Source organism: Pteronotus mesoamericanus, unplaced genomic scaffold (genome assembly GCF_021234165.1).
Source record: "Pteronotus mesoamericanus isolate MK-2021 breed Mesoamerican mustached bat unplaced genomic scaffold, CSHL_Meso_final contig_20, whole genome shotgun sequence".
NCBI lineage: Eukaryota > Metazoa > Chordata > Mammalia > Chiroptera > Mormoopidae > Pteronotus > Pteronotus mesoamericanus.
This window is the reverse complement of record NW_026555085.1, coordinates 2,048,621-2,064,868: the sequence shown is the minus strand read 5'-3', so window position 1 is coordinate 2,064,868 and position 16,248 is coordinate 2,048,621. Positions and strand designations below refer to the sequence as shown.

The window sequence follows — 16,248 nt, the reverse complement described above, 5'->3', positions numbered from 1 at the left end:
CCAGCTATACCAGACAACTATGGATAGTCGCCCATTTGCAGTTTTTCATGCAGAAGCATTTTACTGATAAATAAGAGGTGGAAGGAACCTGTTTGCAGGTGCATGCTAGGATTTGGCCCGCAAATGGTTCAGTAAAAAACCATTTAATTCCTGAGCAGCAGCAGCAGCAGCCTTAAAAGTAGTCTCACTGTGACAACCATGCAGTGGTATCACATGCAGCTCAACCGAGATTAAGTGCTTAGGAGGACCCCTACTGTTCACGTCATTGAAGTCTTCGACAGCTAAAGGCACCATTTGGCCCTGGTTGGAGTGGCTCAGTGGACTGAGTGCCATCCTGCAGATTCAAATGTTGCTGGTTCAATTCCCAGTCAGGGCACATTCCTGGGTTGTGGGCTAGGTCCCCAGGTGGGGACATGTGAGAGGCAGCCAATCAATGTATCTCTCACATACTGATGTCTCTCCCTTTTCTCCCTCCCTTCCCCTCTAAAAGTAAATAAATAAAATCAAAGTAAATTTTGTATTAAAAGTGCACCATTTGTAGATGGGACCAAACTCAGACATATGGCTACAAAATCTGTTTCTCCGTTTTGAGATACAGTTGCTGTCCCCTACACCACTGGGCCAATGGGAAGTGGCAGAGACATTCAAAGAAAAGGTTGGAAGTTGCGCAGAATCCACAGGGATCTCTTGGAATGCTGGCTCATGGGCATAAGAGATCTGAAGACTCCTGAGAATATCTTGCTGGAGTAGCCATGGACCTGAACTGGCTGACAAGTACAGATGCCCTACCAAGGCCCCAGACACATAAGGGAAGCTCTATGGGACCAACCCAGCTGTCAGCTGCAAAATGATAATCGACTTCACTTAATGGCACAAGAAGCACATTTGCCTAGCAGAGCTCAGCTCTAATTCCTGGTCCACAAAACTTTAAGATACAATAAACACAGTTGTGAGGTAGCTTGTTAGAAAAGGTCACTAGGGTTAAGTAACAAATAGTCCCCTGATTGAACCCACTCTACAGATTACTTGGCAATGTTATATGTGATACGAGAGACTGCAAACAACCAACCTACCCCCAAAATCATTTTGAAAATATTTTTTAAATTCTTTTATTACTATTTTTTAAACAAATGGCCCCAGGGATAAGGGACCAGGGGAGCTGGGAGGAGGGGAAGTGAGGCCCCAGCCCCACAACCCCTCCCCACCCACCCGTTTCCCCCTTATATATTTATAATCTATATACAAGAACCAGGGGGTAGGAGGCAAGGGAAACTCCCTCAGTGGGGTGAGGGCAGCCTAGGCTCCTTGTCCCCTCGGGACCCAGGCTCTTCTGCCCGTCGGGAAGACCCTTCGCGAGAAGGTGGGCCTGTCCGCTCCCAAGGCTTCGGCATCCAGCGTAGGGCATCAGGTGGGGAGGCCTGGGGGGCAGGTACATGTAGAAAAGCAAGCAGGCTACATTCACACTGGGAGATCAGGAATGAAAGGACAGAACTCGAGTGGTAACTCTAGAGTTCAGATTTGGATACAAGGGAGTTTCTCCATTACCTGCTGGTACAGGTCAATGTGCTGGGTACGGAAGACTCCACTGTAAGTGGAGGGTGGAGCTTTGAGACGGGAACTGAGGCCAGAGAAAGACCTAAAGGAAGATGAACGTTTAAGGCAAGCTGAAGACCTGCCCCCTCATTCCCACAGTAAGAAAGGCCTTGGGGCTGGGTAGTCTGCATCCCTAGTTCCCTTTCTTGCCTTCCAGCTGGAGAAGTACGTGATGACCCAGGTCCTCCAAGATTGCTGCTCAGTTTTCGATAATCCTGGAACGGCTTTAGTTCTACTGGGTGCAACTGAAGGAAAAAAACTCATAAGCCACCTTCCTCTCAACTCATTCATCTTGAGATGGTGAACCCCTACCCCTAAAACTCTTGGAGTTGCCTAGCACAGTTCCTGTACCTTACCTCTGCTCGCCCCAAGCTAGGGGGGAAGGGCCTGGCAGGTGAAGGCAGCACCCGAGGAGCAGGTGGGGGCCGCACAGCCAAACTGGGGGGCTGCAGAGCAGGGCCCACGGGTAACAGAGAAAGAGGGGGTGGGGCAGGAGGCGGTGCTGGTGGCAAGGTGCCAAAGTTCACCACAGGCAGCTGGGAGTCCACCACAGGCAGAAGCATCTGTAACAAGAAACATGGGTCTGTGTTGGGGTAGGAAGAATGTCAGAAAACCAGAGACAGAGTCAAAACATTAAAAAAGCCAGAGGTTGGACAGAGAGACGGAAGGGGAAGTGGAAAAATAAAAAGCACCTGCTGGGCAGGGGCCCCAGAGGGAAGGAAGCCACTTTGGCCACCAGGTTGCAGAGGAGAATAAAAATCCGAAGGGGATGGCAGATCCTGGCGCACCTGTTGGGGAATGGCGAGAAAATATGTCAACTCCCCCAAACGCATTCTCCTCCACTCCTAAGCTCCTTGGGGAGCCCAGCCCCAGTCCACCTCTTACCTGAAGCAAGGGCTGGTCAGGCAGAGGACTGGGGCAGAAGGCTGGAGAGTAAAGGAAGGAAGGTGGAGGGTAGAGAACTCCAGCGGGCAACTTCCCCAGCTCTGTTGGCTGCAGTGCTGAGAAATCCAGAAACTGGCCCTTGACAGCTACCCCCGACAGCAGTGCAGAGGCGGGCGCTGGGCCCGGGGGGAGGTACAGAGGCTGTGACCTGTAAAGAAATTGAGGCAAGGGGGAGGAAAGGCATGAGGGAGCCAGTGTCATTTATATCTTTAGCCTGAGCACTGCCATAAGCCCACTACTAGCCTTTGGTACCTATGTCTTCCCCTTCCCTCTCCCCTGAAAGACAGCTCCATTTCCTGCTGACATCCACAGACATCTACTCTTACCTGTAAGGGTGCACTGATGGTGTCCCAGGGCGGAAGCCTCCATTGTTGGGATGTAACTGAGAGTCTATGGCTCCCCCTGAGACCTACAGAAGAGCAAAGCTGGATTAGCTCCAGTTTTTCTGACCAAAAAAAGCTCACCCACCTCCCACCACCTACAGTAGCAGCAAGGAGAAAAATGAAATGACCCCCCCACCCCCCGCAAAAATAAAGGTATCTATAAATAGATATTTTTTCTTTAAAAAGGTTTTTTACAACTATAAAAACTGGGAAGACATTACTGTATTTTAGGGGACAGCAGGCAGAAAAGGGTCATGAGATAGGAAGTAGGACCTACCTGAGAACTGGGAGGCCCAGGGTTGCCATAGAAGATCTCTGGGTACAAGCGCTGGCTTGAGGAGCTGGGCTCTGGGCCACAGTGCCCAGAACCCAGGTTCTTGGATTGTGATTGTGGCTCAGTGGAGGCAGAAGCACTAGGGAGCAGCTCCCAGTCTCGGGATGTAGGAATGGCCTTGGAAGGAGAAGACTTGTCAAGAGAGCTCTCTGGATGCCCAGGTCGCTCCCAGCCATCTTCTCCAAAAATGAGACCTTTCTACCAAACTCTTCTCTCACGTACCTCAGTGACTGATGCTGTTAGCTCCTTCTCTGCTTTTAAACTGTCTCCTACCACTAGGTGCAAGTCTGAGTCCTGTGATCATGAAGTAGGGGAATATTGTCCCATGATTCAGATGTGTCCGCCATGTACCACCTCCAGTCCTTCCCTTCTCTCCACCCAACCCAAGATGCCCATACATAGTCCATGCAAACCTTGTCACTGGTGCCAAACTGGACCGGGGGGCCGGGTCGATGGGATGGCCGCAGGGAGCCAGGCTCGGGACCTCGGTCTGTACGCTGCAATCGTTCTGTACCAATGGGGCCAGGAGACAGAGGCTGCTCCCGGGGCAGCTCCTGGATTGGAGAACACAGTAAAGTTGGGTTGGGGGAAGGAAACAGAAGCCCAAATAAAAAAATCCCCAGGACATATAGAAGAAGAAAACATAGGAAGGGCTACAGCCGGAATCCCAGTAATACTCCTCTTACCCTTTCTTGGCCTTTTACCTTTCTGTCCCCATTCGGGGGAGCAAGTTGCCGTCTCCTAGGAGGTTCAGAGGGTTCAGAGCCAGGTGGACCCTCACCAGGAACAGCATTCAGGGATGAGGGGCCTCCAGGCCGCTTGGGGGGCCCCTCTGCTGCCCCCTTCAGTCCTCCATCGGGGGAGCTTCGCTGGCTGCAGGGACCCGATGATACCTGAGAATCCCCACTCAGGTCCACCCCACTGTCAGACTGACTCATCTGAGAGGAGTGGAGAAGAAGTTAGTTAGATAGGGTAGAAAGCAATCCAATACCTGATTGGTGCGCACAAATCGACAAACTGAAGAAAGGAGAAAACTATGTGAGGGAACAACCCCAAATCCAACCCAGAACAGGTGGGGGAGTATGGCCAGTGCTCGGTAAAATCCCAGCTCAGACACTCCCCCCTATCCTCACTCACCTCTGTGCCAGCCACATCCTCAAAAGGACTCAGGGGTTCCATCCAGGGCTCCATGGGGCCAGGCCGGTAACTCTTTCGACTAGTGGCTGGGAAGAGTACCGAAAGAGGACATTAGAACAGTTGTGAGACCCTTCTAGCTCTTAATGGTCCTTCCTTCTGCTCAGCTTTACTCACCAGTATGTAAATGATTCCAAATATGAGGGGTCAGGGCCTCCGTTCCTGCATCTCTGGACTCTCCCTGAGGGCCAGGGCCCTCGGATTTTGGGCCCAAGAACCCAGAGCTATGAGAAGGTGGCAAAGATTCCTAAAGGTGAGAAAGGCCAGAGGCTAAACATGAATGAGCTGGGCACTGGGGCATGTAAGAAACTGGGACAGAATGAGGTGTGGGACAAAGAGGAACTTATCAGAGGCATGCAGTGGCCAACACTGAGAATTTGGGATGAGGACAGGAATGCAAACAGGAGTAAAGAAAATAAGGTACAGAAGAGTGGTGAAGCACAACCTGAGGCCCCACCCCTCACCTCCTGCAGCAGCTCTGGTTTTCTGGGAGGCCGCTCCCGCCGTTTTGGGGGGAAGGGATTAACTCCAGCAGAATCCTGGGGAGTCCCACCTACCCCACCCACTGTCGGCCCTGGCTCCTCAAAGTGGAGGTCTGGGGAAAAGAGAAAATCTGTTAGCATCAGGCTTACTCTCATTCACACTATTATTTTCTCCTAACCCAATATCCCAATTCCCCCAACCCCACAGACACCTAGCACCAGGGTCTCCAAGCCAGATACTCTTCCTTCTTCAACATCTGACCTCTGGGGACATAACAGCCTCACACTCAGCCCTTCCGGCTTACCCAAATTGACGCCAACACCGTTGTTAGCCGCCTGAGAGTCATAGCAAGACGGGGGCCGAGAGGAGGGGCCTTGTGGGGTTTGGGGAGCACCAGGTTTGGGCCTTGGGTGCCCCCCAGGTGCAGCTGCACTCCCCTGGCGGCTGCTGAGCTGGGCAAGAGCCTGTTGGATGCCAGCAGGGTTGCTATGGATCACTTGGTCCAGGCGGAAGACAGCAGAACTGCTGGGAGGTGGGGGAGGCAGGGGAAGCCCTGGGGTACGCTCCTCCGGAGGGCGGCTAAAGAGAACAGATCAACTCCAGTATTCCCAAAAGTGTTACCTTCCCTACAAAAATCTTTCAGCATCTGCCCTTCCCTGTGTAAACCCCACACTCCCTGTGTTTTCAAGCGTTTCTAAGAAATCCTATGCATTTAAGTATACTGAGTGGACAAAGTGGGCGTTTCCATCAACTGCTTCTTAATTCCTTCATGCAAACATAAATACCCTAGTGCCTAACCAGCCTCAGGTGTCCCAACTCCACCACACCCTACCTTTCACTCAGGTTTTCTCCCCTCCCCCAATTTAAGAACAAACGTAGCTTGTCCCTACCCACCTTCGGTTCTTGGGAGAGGGCCAGCTCCTCTTGTCACCTCGCCCGGGGCCGGTCCTCCCTCCAGGACCCCCACCACCTCCTCCACCGCTACCAGCCTTGCTGCTGGGGCCTGGGCGACGGTTCTGCCGTTCCATGCCTGGCCGCTGGCTTGAGAAGCTCCGCTTACTCAGATCCTTGGCTCTCTGACTCAGGTCTCCACATGAAATGGTTGAAATGCCTGGTCCAGCTCCACCAACCCCACCCCCAGGAGTTCCCACCACTTTGGGGGTCAGCAATACTGGTGGGGGAGCCTCCTTGTCCCCTCGTCGCTCACTGGCAAAGTCGCTGCTCTCAGACGCAGTTTCCCACTCCTCATTGGCCTGGTCTGAGTTCTGGTTTGACAGATCAGGAGACTTAGCAGCTGCCTGGCGAGGCGGTGGGGGAACTGCTACTGTTGGGAGGATCTCCTCTGGTCCAGAAGTACAGGCTGGAAGGGCTGGAGAAGAGAGCTTGCCCTCGACCCCTCGGGCAGCACTCTCCCGTTCCTGTTTCAGCCTCCGAAACCGAGGTGGTTTGTCCTGCTGCTGAGCCCTCCCATGTCGCCTCCTTCGGGGCCGCTCCACATCTTCCACACCCAAGCCCATATTGCTGCCTGCACCACTGCCTCTGCGAGCCACAGGGGACAGAGACCCTGACATCAGTTTCTCTTTCAGAGGCTCCTTAGTTGGCAAAGGGCCTGTTGGAGGCTTCTTGGGGGCCAGAGACTTGGCTGGAGGAGTCCAGCCTGGGCAAATAGGTGGAGGGGGCCGCCCTCCCCCTCGGCCACGGCGTGAGGGTACCCCTCTGGGAGTAAAGACCCGCCCACCTCGGGCAGTAGAAAAACGAGCTGGGGCTGGTGAAGGAGCTCCTGATAGAAGGGGAGCAAGGGGTATCTGGGTGAGTACTCCTTCCTTAAGTGAGGGGACCTCCTTATCTGAGGGGGCCAGATCACTCTCATGGGTCTCACTGCCTGTTTCTGAGCCCCTCTGCCGGCGGCGCTTGGGGATTTCTTCATACTCAGAACCCTCACTTCGAGTCTCACTGGCAGTGCGGCCTCGGGGAGCAAGGGGATGGTTTGGTCCCTCTGCCCCACCTGCACGTCCATCATCTCCACGGAACTCTCGGTAACTGCGGAATTCTCGGCTTCTGGTTCCCCGCCCTCGTCCCCCATAGGTCCCCCGAAACCCTCTCCCTCTGGCAAAATACTCGCCTCGGCCCCGACCCCGGCAAGAGGTAGGACCCCCCCGTTCATAGGAATAGTCCCTCCGAAGCCTTGGGGCAGGGGAAAGATTCCCACCCAGTGGAGTCTCCTTAGGACCCCCACCCCCCATCTTCCCTTTTGCTGTCTTGAGTGGATCTGGCTTTGGGACCTTGGGGGTTTCATCCCCCTGTTCAAGGGGCTTGGGAGGCAGCTCTTCAACTTTTGTAGGTGGTGGGGGTTTCTTTATAGGCCCAGCCCGGCGGGGAGGGGCCCCTGGCTCCTCTGGAGGGATTCCACGACGGCTGCTGCCTGGGCGAGGGCCCCAGCGGGTCTCAGTGCGGCTCTCTCTGCGAGGAGGTAGGGGACCTTGGCCTCCAACACTGCGGGTAGGCTTTCGGCCGAGTTCTGGTCCTGTTTGCTGTGGAGTTTCCTCGTTGGACGTTTCCTTCTTAGGCAGTGAAGCTTGCATCTTGGCTGCCTCATCATTGCCTGCGGGCCAGGGGAGTGGACGGGACCCTGGGGGAGTGGGCTCCTCCAGAGTGAAGCGAGAAAGTGGGGGCCCAGGGGCTCCATTCTCAGGAAAGCCAGGATAACTGGCCAGATAGGGTGGTGGGGGAGGTACTGGAGGGGTCTCACTCCTGAAGAGGAAAACAGAAAAGAACAGAAATAAGCATCTCAGGGTGAGGAAAACTAGAACTAGGTGGCAAAGAGAATACTTTATTATGACCTAGGCGTTCCTTTCATGGTTATCCCCATCACCTCACCAATAACCGAGTCCCTTTTCTCCTAGCCTAGACCTTTCACTAGGAACTCACCCATTACCCTCTCACTCACCTCATCCCCTTGTCATCCTCATCAGCAGGCTGTCGCAGTGGTGAAGTAAGTGGCCGAGGGTCAGCTGATGTGGTGGTGAAGACATCTCCTACCCAGGCCAACTTTGGATCCACTGGTGGGGTGCCCCGATCCCTTAAATGGGGGGCTGCATGGCACTCAAAGGGCTCTGAGCTTGAGCCTCCACTGTCTGAGCGCTCCCGGGGAACTAGGCCTGAGGAAACGATAACCCTTTCTCATGTGACAAACTCTCCATCCAAAAAGCAGGTCCCCAGTCTAATCCTCTCAGTCAGTCAAGTCAACATCAGCTCCTCTACTTTTTATCCTCAGTAAGCCTGGGCCTCGCCCTTTCTCCTGAAACAAGGCCATCCACTCAGCTTCCCTGTAAATTAACCAATCCTCCCAGGTAAATCCTGGCCAAAGAACAATCAGTTCCCTTATTCCCCAAGCCCACCCATTACAAAGAGCTACCTGAGTAGTGCTAAGCACACGCACCACCCCCTTTATTGGTGGCCCTTTATCTCACAGCAAGATGTGGGTACCCACATCCCAGGACCACAGGCCCCTTACCAGAGGGATGGACACCAGGAGCATAGAAGTCCAGAGGGGGCCGGCCCTGGAGGAGGCGGGGGTCCACATACGGAGGAATCATCATCCAGCGGGGATCAAAGTTCATTGGGGGCATAGGTGGGGGCCGGCCCAGAGCACCTGGGTAAAGGGCCTTGGGGGGTGGTGCCTGTGGAGCTGGCACAGCCCCTATGGTCACAGGCTGTGGTGGTGAAGGGGGCACTGGTGCAGGTGGGGTGGAGCCCTGTTGATGCTGCTGCCACTGCTGTTGCTGCTTCAAGAGCTGCTCCTGGTGAAAGACAAAAAAGGCATCACGGCTCCCCACCCCAACACAGGAAAAGGAACATAAAAAACAAGTCAATACACAAATGTGACACATACCTGTACCAGATAAAGACAGAACTGGTAGAGAGGCAAAGAAGGGAACTAATGGATAGTGTAAACAATGGAACTAGGGACAGAAACAGCTCTTTAAGAAGAGAAATAATTTGATCTCACCTGTTGCCGCTGGAAACGAGGAGGCAACAACTTCTGATACTTGGGGTAGCCCAAGCCCTGGCTGGGGGCCTGCCGGGTGGGACCAGCCCCATCACCCTTGGGTTCCATCTTTGGGGCTGGGGGTGTGGCAGGAGAAGAAGCTTCTTCTGGTGGTTCAGGACCCTCTTTTGAGGGCAGCTGGGGTTCCACTGCATTGATGAAAAGACAAAAACCAGAGTAGCCTAGCCCTCCACATACATTCCATGAACACCTTCAAAATTTCAGCTCTTACCTCTAGCTCCCTCTCTAGGGTAAGTCATTCCCACTTAAAACACACGAAACACTTCATGGCCTCTCAAAAGCCAATGGTGGTGGAATTAACTACCCATGAAACCAACAAAATAACACTTTAGAGTCTTGTGCCACACAAGGCTATGAAAAGCGCTTTTAAGTCACTAGGTATTAAGGAATTCAGGTAGCAAAAGCTCCTCACACTGACAATCCAGTAAGCCCAAACTACCTTCTATTTCACTTCTTCCCATCCTTCCTACACACAGCCTTCACCCAAGCAGAGAAGAAATGTGCCACCTAGTAGCACCTACTCCCGTCTCCATACCTGGGCTGGTTTCGAAGCTGCCACTGCTGGTGTTAATGGTACTGCCACCACCGGTGCTACTGGTACTGCCACCACCACTCACCAGGATGGGAGATGGAGCCACACCTGGAGTGGGGGTAGACTGGGCAGGAGGAGCCTGTGCTGGCTCTTCTGGTTCTTTTTCTGGTGTTGAGGCTGGTGCTGGCGAAGAAGCTAGAGGTGTGGGGAGTTCTTTGGGTACAGCAGGTGGCGGCGGCACTGGGGCAGGAAGGGCAGCAGGCTCTGCTTTCAGTCGCTTGTCAGGTGCCCCGAATTTCTCATCAAGCCGCTTAAGCTTCTCCGCACAGGCTGCCCGACGCTCCTCCTGCATGCGGCGCTCCTCCTCTTCTCGTCGCCGCCGGGCCCGCTCCACAGCCAGGGAGATCTCAGATGAAGACTGCTTCCGCCGCTGCCGCCACGCCTCATCCTCATCTTCAGGTGCTGGGGGCTTGCAGGGTGGGCCCCCACGATCCTGTTAATGGGTAGACCCAGCGGGGCCAGAGATGTGAGTTACTATGTTTCTTACGATCTCTTTTATATAATGATCAACTGTCTCTACCTCTGGGTGCAAGGATCAGGTCTTGGGTTGATGGCCTCTGAGTAGGGACAAACTCATCTTCCTAGTTTTTGTTTCCTTTCTCCTTTCAGAGATCCAAATACCCAGGCTACCTTGTTCTTACTCTCTAGAGAGTACTTTTACCCAGACTCCCCTAACACCAAGGATGTTCCAAAATTTGCCGTATTCTCCAAAGCTCTACACTTCCGGCAGCCCATGTTTGACCCTCCCTCTTGCTTCCTCTCTAATTGCTCCTATAATCACGTAGCTGACACTATTATCCACAACTGACCCCTTCAACCCCTCACTGTAGACACTCACTGGGTGGTCCCCAGGAGGCCCCCAGTTCCCAGTGGGGCCCCGGTGAGGTGGGAGTTGGGGAGGCTTTGGGGCTGGAGGCCCCGACTCTGTCTCTGGAGGCCGAGAGGTCTCTGCCCAGGCTGTCTTGGGAGGGGGAGGTTCACTGCCGGCGTAGGTGCCCTTTTTGCCATCTGCTTCAGGGGGCCGTTCCTCACCAGCAGTTGACTGGGACTCCTTGCTGTGAGCAGAACAATAATGGAATTAAAATCAGCTGCAACCCAGCTACTTTAAAGAGTGTACTACCCTGAGAGAAACTGAGACCCCTCCTCTCCCCAGAGGGCCCTAACTCACTGGCCCTCAGCTCCCTCCTCATCCGAGTCTCGCCCGTCTTCCTCATCACTGAACTTGAGCTTTTCAGTGTAGTCGACCTCCTCATGGGCCCCTGAGGAGAAATATGAAGGGTGGAAGCTAATCATTTTGCTTTTAAATCTCAGGAATCTTCTAGAATACAGGAAGTTGCCTGCAACTATGTGATGAAATGCACTACCAATGCCCATCCTCTGAAGCCTAGATCCACCGGAGTCTTGTCATTCTCAGCCCTCCCAGTTCATTACAGGAATTGGCTTTCCTCCATGTATATGCTTTTCTCCCACAACCCCCCCGCTTTCTTCTCATCAGATTTTTTCCTTTTAAAACCAAAATGCTTAATCTTTAATATTCACTTACCTGCCCAACCATCATCATTCTCCTGATCCAACTGATCAAACTCTTTTAGGTTATCCTCTTTAAGAATGGAAGGCCGACCCACAGGCTCTATAAGGCGCATTGGTGGCCCTGAGCCCCGGGGGCCTACCACACGGGGAAAACGGCTGTGTATAAGAAAGGAAATGGGAGAGAATACGATAAACGATCGTATGGTGTATAACCAAATACAACACTGAGACTCCTAGCTAGGATACTATCATTCCACCAGTAGGCTTCCCCCATCCCCAAGCAGAAACCCAGACCTCGCATTACTCACCTGGGCCCATCAGGAGTCGGGTATCGGTAAGGTCCCTGGGGTCCATAGGGTGAAGGGAAGGGGAGATACGGGGGATACATCTGCAAAAGGGTCCAACAGCAGCTGTTCAGAAGGATGGTCAAAGAGCCTGCCAGCCCCCTAAACCTATATTCTCCCTGTTCTCTATGTCATAGGCCCCTGCTTTCCAGCTGTCCCCTCAAAGACTAAGTTCTAATTTCTAACTGTCTAGCTTCCACTGCAACCACTCCAAAACAAGATATCCAAACTCACGAAGGGCGGCATCATTCCTCGGTAGGGAGGGAACTGAGGTGGGCCAGAAGGCTGCAATCCCCCCCGGGGATCATGGCCGTGATGATGTTTGGAGTCTGGGCCCTCCAGCTCATCAGGGCCACGCCCACCTCCATCCCTCCAAGTTGTAGAATCTGTGTTTTGGAAAAGGCAGAGAGTAAACAGCTGAAAATGATGGGGACCACTTAGCCCTGAGACGGAATAAAGTAATGTCCCAGCCAGTAGGGAACCCCCCTCCCAAATGGCAGCCACTCACTTTGGGGGCGGAGGCTTGGTCCGGGCCCAGACGACTGTTCGGCAGACTCCCTTTCCTTGGCAGCTTTGTCCTGGTCGCCAGCTGCCTGCAGGGTCGGAAATTCCTCTCGAGAGAATCGTGACAGTAGGCTTGATGCCTTTCCACCTGTTGAGGTTGGGGAATAGAGCAGGAGATAGGACTACACTTACTGAGGATGTACCACAAAAGGGGATGGTTCTGACAGGTACCAAATCATCAGGTTCTTGCCTTCAAACCCACCCTCTTTGCATTAGGTGCTCATTCCTCAGGAAACACAGTTCTGGGATACCCTCCTCACCCTCATATAAATAAGAGACAAATGTGCTCACATGCCCCATTAAACTAAATAAAAACCCGAAAATTTAGCCAAAGAGGACTGAGGACACTTCACTAAAGGCACAGTGCAGGGCTCCTGCCCACCACAGTGCCCAGAGTGAGTTCCCCAAATAGCCCTGCTCTCACCATCTCCATGTGCTCCATGGGTGGCGCTGGTTTGTGCCCAGGATTTTACCCCGCTTGGAACGGAAGGGGTGTTCTGGGGAAGCAGAGAAACAATAAACAGTGATATAGATGGGGAGCTACAAGCCATTCTTCTCTCCTCCCCATCAGTAACATCCAGTTCTTCAGATACCTCGGGGGTTGCTGGGGGTCGTTTCGGCTGGTTTGAGGCAGGCGTCTGTGAAGCCAGCAGTGGCTGCGATTCCGGCGGCTGAGCAGTTGAGGCATCGGAACTGTGGGGATGGAAGGATGGGAAAGTTATCCAGAGCCTGAAATGCCTCCCCTACTTCTCCACCGGAGGAGAATATGAACTGAACTCAGGACTATCTGCTACTAATTACAAATATTAGGACACGATTCCATTACCATGTTACCCTGCGTTGGCTTTCATCTGTTTCTTCATGATGCTCTGACAAAAAGTTAAAGATACCATTCCTTAGCCATCTAACAGGAGTCCTAGAACAGGCAGGAGAGAGGCTTCCCTCTTTGACTTTGGCTTTGTGGCTGGACTAGACTAAGCCCAATTCATCCTCAAGTTTGAAGTAAAAATACTCATCATTGTAGGTCCCCCAAAACTCTCTACCTCTTGGGGTCGGACTGCTCCTGTTTGCTTGCCCATCCTGTTCCGTCTTTTGGCACTAGTGAGACGTTGGGGTCATTGCCTTTGTTCTCAGCTTTCAGGCTTGGAAGGTTGGCTGGCGGTGGCATACGCCGGGCAATAGCAACTTTCCCAAGACTCTGCAGGCCATGGCGAGGGGCAACTGGAGAAAAGGTACAGAGAAGGTGAAAAAAATGCCTCCCATCAGAGATCCTCAGTGTCTTACTACCCAACATCTCTTAGAAACCATCCCTTTCTTTGCCCTTATCAATCTCCGAAATCCTACTGGGAAGGCTGAGAGGCATTATATCCAACACTTCTATGTAGGACAGTTGATCCTGAGCCTGCAGGGAGCAAGCTGGCCCCAGACTTCTCCAAGTCCACATTTCTTTACCTCCAATTCTTACGTGTTCAGACAAGGAACCACAGACACACCTTTGCAGGAGAATAATTGGTGTTCACCTACAGCCGAATGCCCCCTACAGGACCCAGGATAAAGCTGGGGAGTCTCTAGTGTTCCTCTATTTTTTTTCCGTAAACTGTACTGTAGTCATTTTCCTTCAAAGAGCTCTAAAACATATGCCCCATTCATGCCCAGCCACCAATAATCAGGAATATCTTTGCAGGACCCTCACCAGCGGGTTTCTGGATCTCTAAGGACTTGCCCTTATACGTATCAAACAGGTTGAGCGAGGAATACTTCTTTCCATCCTTTGCCTTGGCAGTCGGCCCCGAGCGATCGGACATTGCGCTGGAAGCTCATTGAGTATGTTGGGTCCTGCAGGCACCTCCCCCAAAACGTGCCAGAGCCTGTGGGCCAAATACCAAGAGTTTCAGTTTCTGCTCCCTTTACAGACTCCAAAAGAAGCTTGACGATCGATCCCTTTCATTCTCATTAGGAGCCCAGATATGTAGCCCTCTGGTACACTTTCCTCAAGCCTATTCAAAACTCTCTAGTCCCTTTAAGCAACCATGATCTACTCAGCTCCCACAGAGCCCAGACTCCTCTCGCCAAGGAAATCCATACAAAAATCTAGTATTCTCCTTATATAAATACTATAAATACTCTTCCCTCTGTACCAATCAATAAAGGATAGCAACCTCTTCATTATCCCCACAACTAATCATCTCTTCAAAATCATTTCAGAGATACACAATAAAACAGGGCAAGTCGAAGCCTTGGAGGAAACCAGAAAGAGGCATACAGCTCTATCATGCAAGGAACTGTTTTTGGATCCCCAACTTATTAGACACTCTAACTATGCCCCAGGTTCCATTCCCAGCACCTCACTCCCATCTGGAGGTTTGCAAGAAGGTATGCTGGGAGTTTAGGGACTTTTATGAGCTTGCTCAACCAGACTGGGGGCTAGTGCCAAAGAACTCCTCATGGAACTGGGGTTCTACTCACTCCCAAGGTACAGAACCCAAAATACTGAAAACACCCCATCTTTTTCCTACATTTGCCCCCATCCCAGCTCTTGGGAAAAAAAATCTTGTCTGCAGGTGCCATGGTGGCCGGTTCTGACTTACGCTATGCAGATATGAGAAAAACAAAGCATTATGGAGCCACTTCAAGAATACCCTAAAACCGTGAGGCCAAGGTCAAAGCCAACTTCATTTTCTTACCCTCAGTAAGAAATTCCAACAGCAGTCATTTCTTTTCCTAATACCCCCTACTCCCCAAGCAGGCCAAACTCTGCACCGTAAGACGCTTTGGGAGTGACCAGGCATTCATTTACATGGGGGTATGGTGTAAAGGAAAGAGATGAGAGGTGATGGGAAATCCAGGCAGAATCAGGATAAAAACTAAAATTGGAGAGTACTTTAAGACAGGTTCGATGAGAGGATGAGGGCTAATTTGTAGGTGTTTAAGGACAATCTTTGAAAATAAATATATGGAAGAAAAAAGAAGAGTCGTGAAGAGATTAATAAAAGACTGAAGAGAAAAGCAGGTGAGACATAACAGATGTAAGCAGAAATGGTAGGAAAAGCATGCAGCGGAAAGTTAAGGGGATAGTGTCAAGAGACCTAGGAAAAGAGGCGTTGGGGTAGTAAAGAAGAGATAAGGACTAGGAAAAATGAAACAGGAGAGGGAAGATGGAGGAACATAGACAGCAAATATGCGGTATAAATGCAGGGTTCCAGAGTGGGAGAGACTCGATGAAAAAAGGGGCGTCAAGAAGGAGGCCCTTGAACGGGGTGATGGGAGTGGGAAGAATACTCTTAGCGGACCGTCGGGTGCGGCCCACCCCACAGCGGCGGCGGCGGCGAAGGTGGCCTACAGAGAGGGGTGAGATGTCAGCAGCACAGTGGAGGGTGGGGAGTAGCCGGTCCAGGAGAGAGGGTCGCCCCATTAGGTCATGAAGGTGGGTGGGTAGGGGCAGACTAAGGACTCAGAGGGGGGCTGAAGGTGCTGGCCCCAAGGAGGTGGTATCGGAGGGGGAGGGGCAAAGCAGGCCCCGGCGGTAGGAGGACAAAATGGCGGCGGCTAATGGCAGCTTGTCCTCCTCTCCCGCCCCCCCACTCCGCCCGCCACCGCCGCCGCCGCCGCCGCCGCCGCCGCCGCCGCCGCCGCCACCACCGCTCCCGAGCTGGAAAAGGGCGTACGCACTCGGCTCATCCAGACTCACCTGGCCGGGTGTGTGGGGGTCCGGGACCGGGCCCAGCGGCTCCCCGGGGTGGGATGGCGGTGGGGCGGGGGCGGATGGCGGCGGATGGCGGCGGGTTCAGCTACGCCGGTCTCCCTCGTTCCTCCGCGGCAGGGCTCCGACTAACGGCCCATCCGGGCAACCACCAGCCCCGGGAGTACCCTCCACCTCCCGCCTCCCTCCGCGCCTAGACACGCCTCGTTATTTGCATAAAGGGCGGAGTGCTCTCTACTCTATCCCACTTTACTTCCAGGGCTGTTCTTATTTGAAAAAAAAAGGAAATATGCATGAAAAGGAGGGACTTACCCGTACTAGGATGCCTATTGGCTGAAGCGGCAGGCCCCCTGCGTCGGCCGTTGAGACGTGTAGACGGGGCGGGAACGTGGCTCTAGTCGGCCAGGCGTTTGGGGCGCAGAATTTACACTGCGGGGAGAAAGAGGCGGGGCGTGCGTCGTGCGTCCGTGGAAAGATGGGAGCGGAGAGACGTAGGGACGCCGAGAGTGGAAAAAAA

The 16,248-nt window shown here is 53.0% G+C and overlaps 1 protein-coding gene and 1 non-coding gene across 5 annotated transcripts; both read right to left on the bottom strand.

Moving 5' to 3' along the window:
• Positions 1 to 1,218: 1,218 nt before the first annotated feature.
• On the bottom strand, positions 1,219 to 16,186 carry PRRC2A (proline rich coiled-coil 2A). 4 transcript variants are annotated; one of them, XM_054569070.1, is made up of 31 exons: positions 16,044 to 16,186; positions 13,725 to 13,899; positions 13,075 to 13,252; positions 12,625 to 12,724; positions 12,456 to 12,528; positions 11,976 to 12,119; positions 11,702 to 11,853; positions 11,432 to 11,511; positions 11,137 to 11,279; positions 10,762 to 10,852; positions 10,432 to 10,648; positions 9,537 to 10,026; positions 8,942 to 9,129; positions 8,447 to 8,732; positions 7,880 to 8,090; positions 5,827 to 7,683; positions 5,237 to 5,511; positions 4,914 to 5,044; positions 4,567 to 4,696; positions 4,393 to 4,478; positions 3,960 to 4,193; positions 3,669 to 3,809; positions 3,478 to 3,549; positions 3,199 to 3,372; positions 2,865 to 2,947; positions 2,479 to 2,686; positions 2,286 to 2,381; positions 1,950 to 2,156; positions 1,744 to 1,838; positions 1,546 to 1,636; positions 1,219 to 1,418 (listed from the first exon to the last, which is right to left on the bottom strand). In XM_054569070.1, exons 2-31 carry the CDS (start codon positions 13,834 to 13,836, stop codon positions 1,278 to 1,280), a joined length of 6,486 nt encoding a protein of 2,161 aa, XP_054425045.1. In that variant the 5' UTR covers positions 13,837 to 13,899; positions 16,044 to 16,186; the 3' UTR covers positions 1,219 to 1,277. The 4 variants fall into 4 exon arrangements, with proteins under 4 accessions (XP_054425045.1, XP_054425044.1, XP_054425048.1 ...); XM_054569069.1 differs by lacking the exon at positions 16,044 to 16,186 and adding an exon at positions 15,720 to 15,958; XM_054569073.1 differs by lacking the exon at positions 16,044 to 16,186 and adding an exon at positions 15,720 to 15,958 and having other exon boundaries at positions 9,642 to 10,026.
• On the bottom strand, positions 13,409 to 13,537 carry LOC129068036 (small nucleolar RNA SNORA38). Its single transcript, XR_008528854.1, has one exon. It is a non-coding gene; the product is annotated as a small nucleolar RNA SNORA38 (small nucleolar RNA).
• Positions 16,187 to 16,248: the final 62 nt, after the last annotated feature.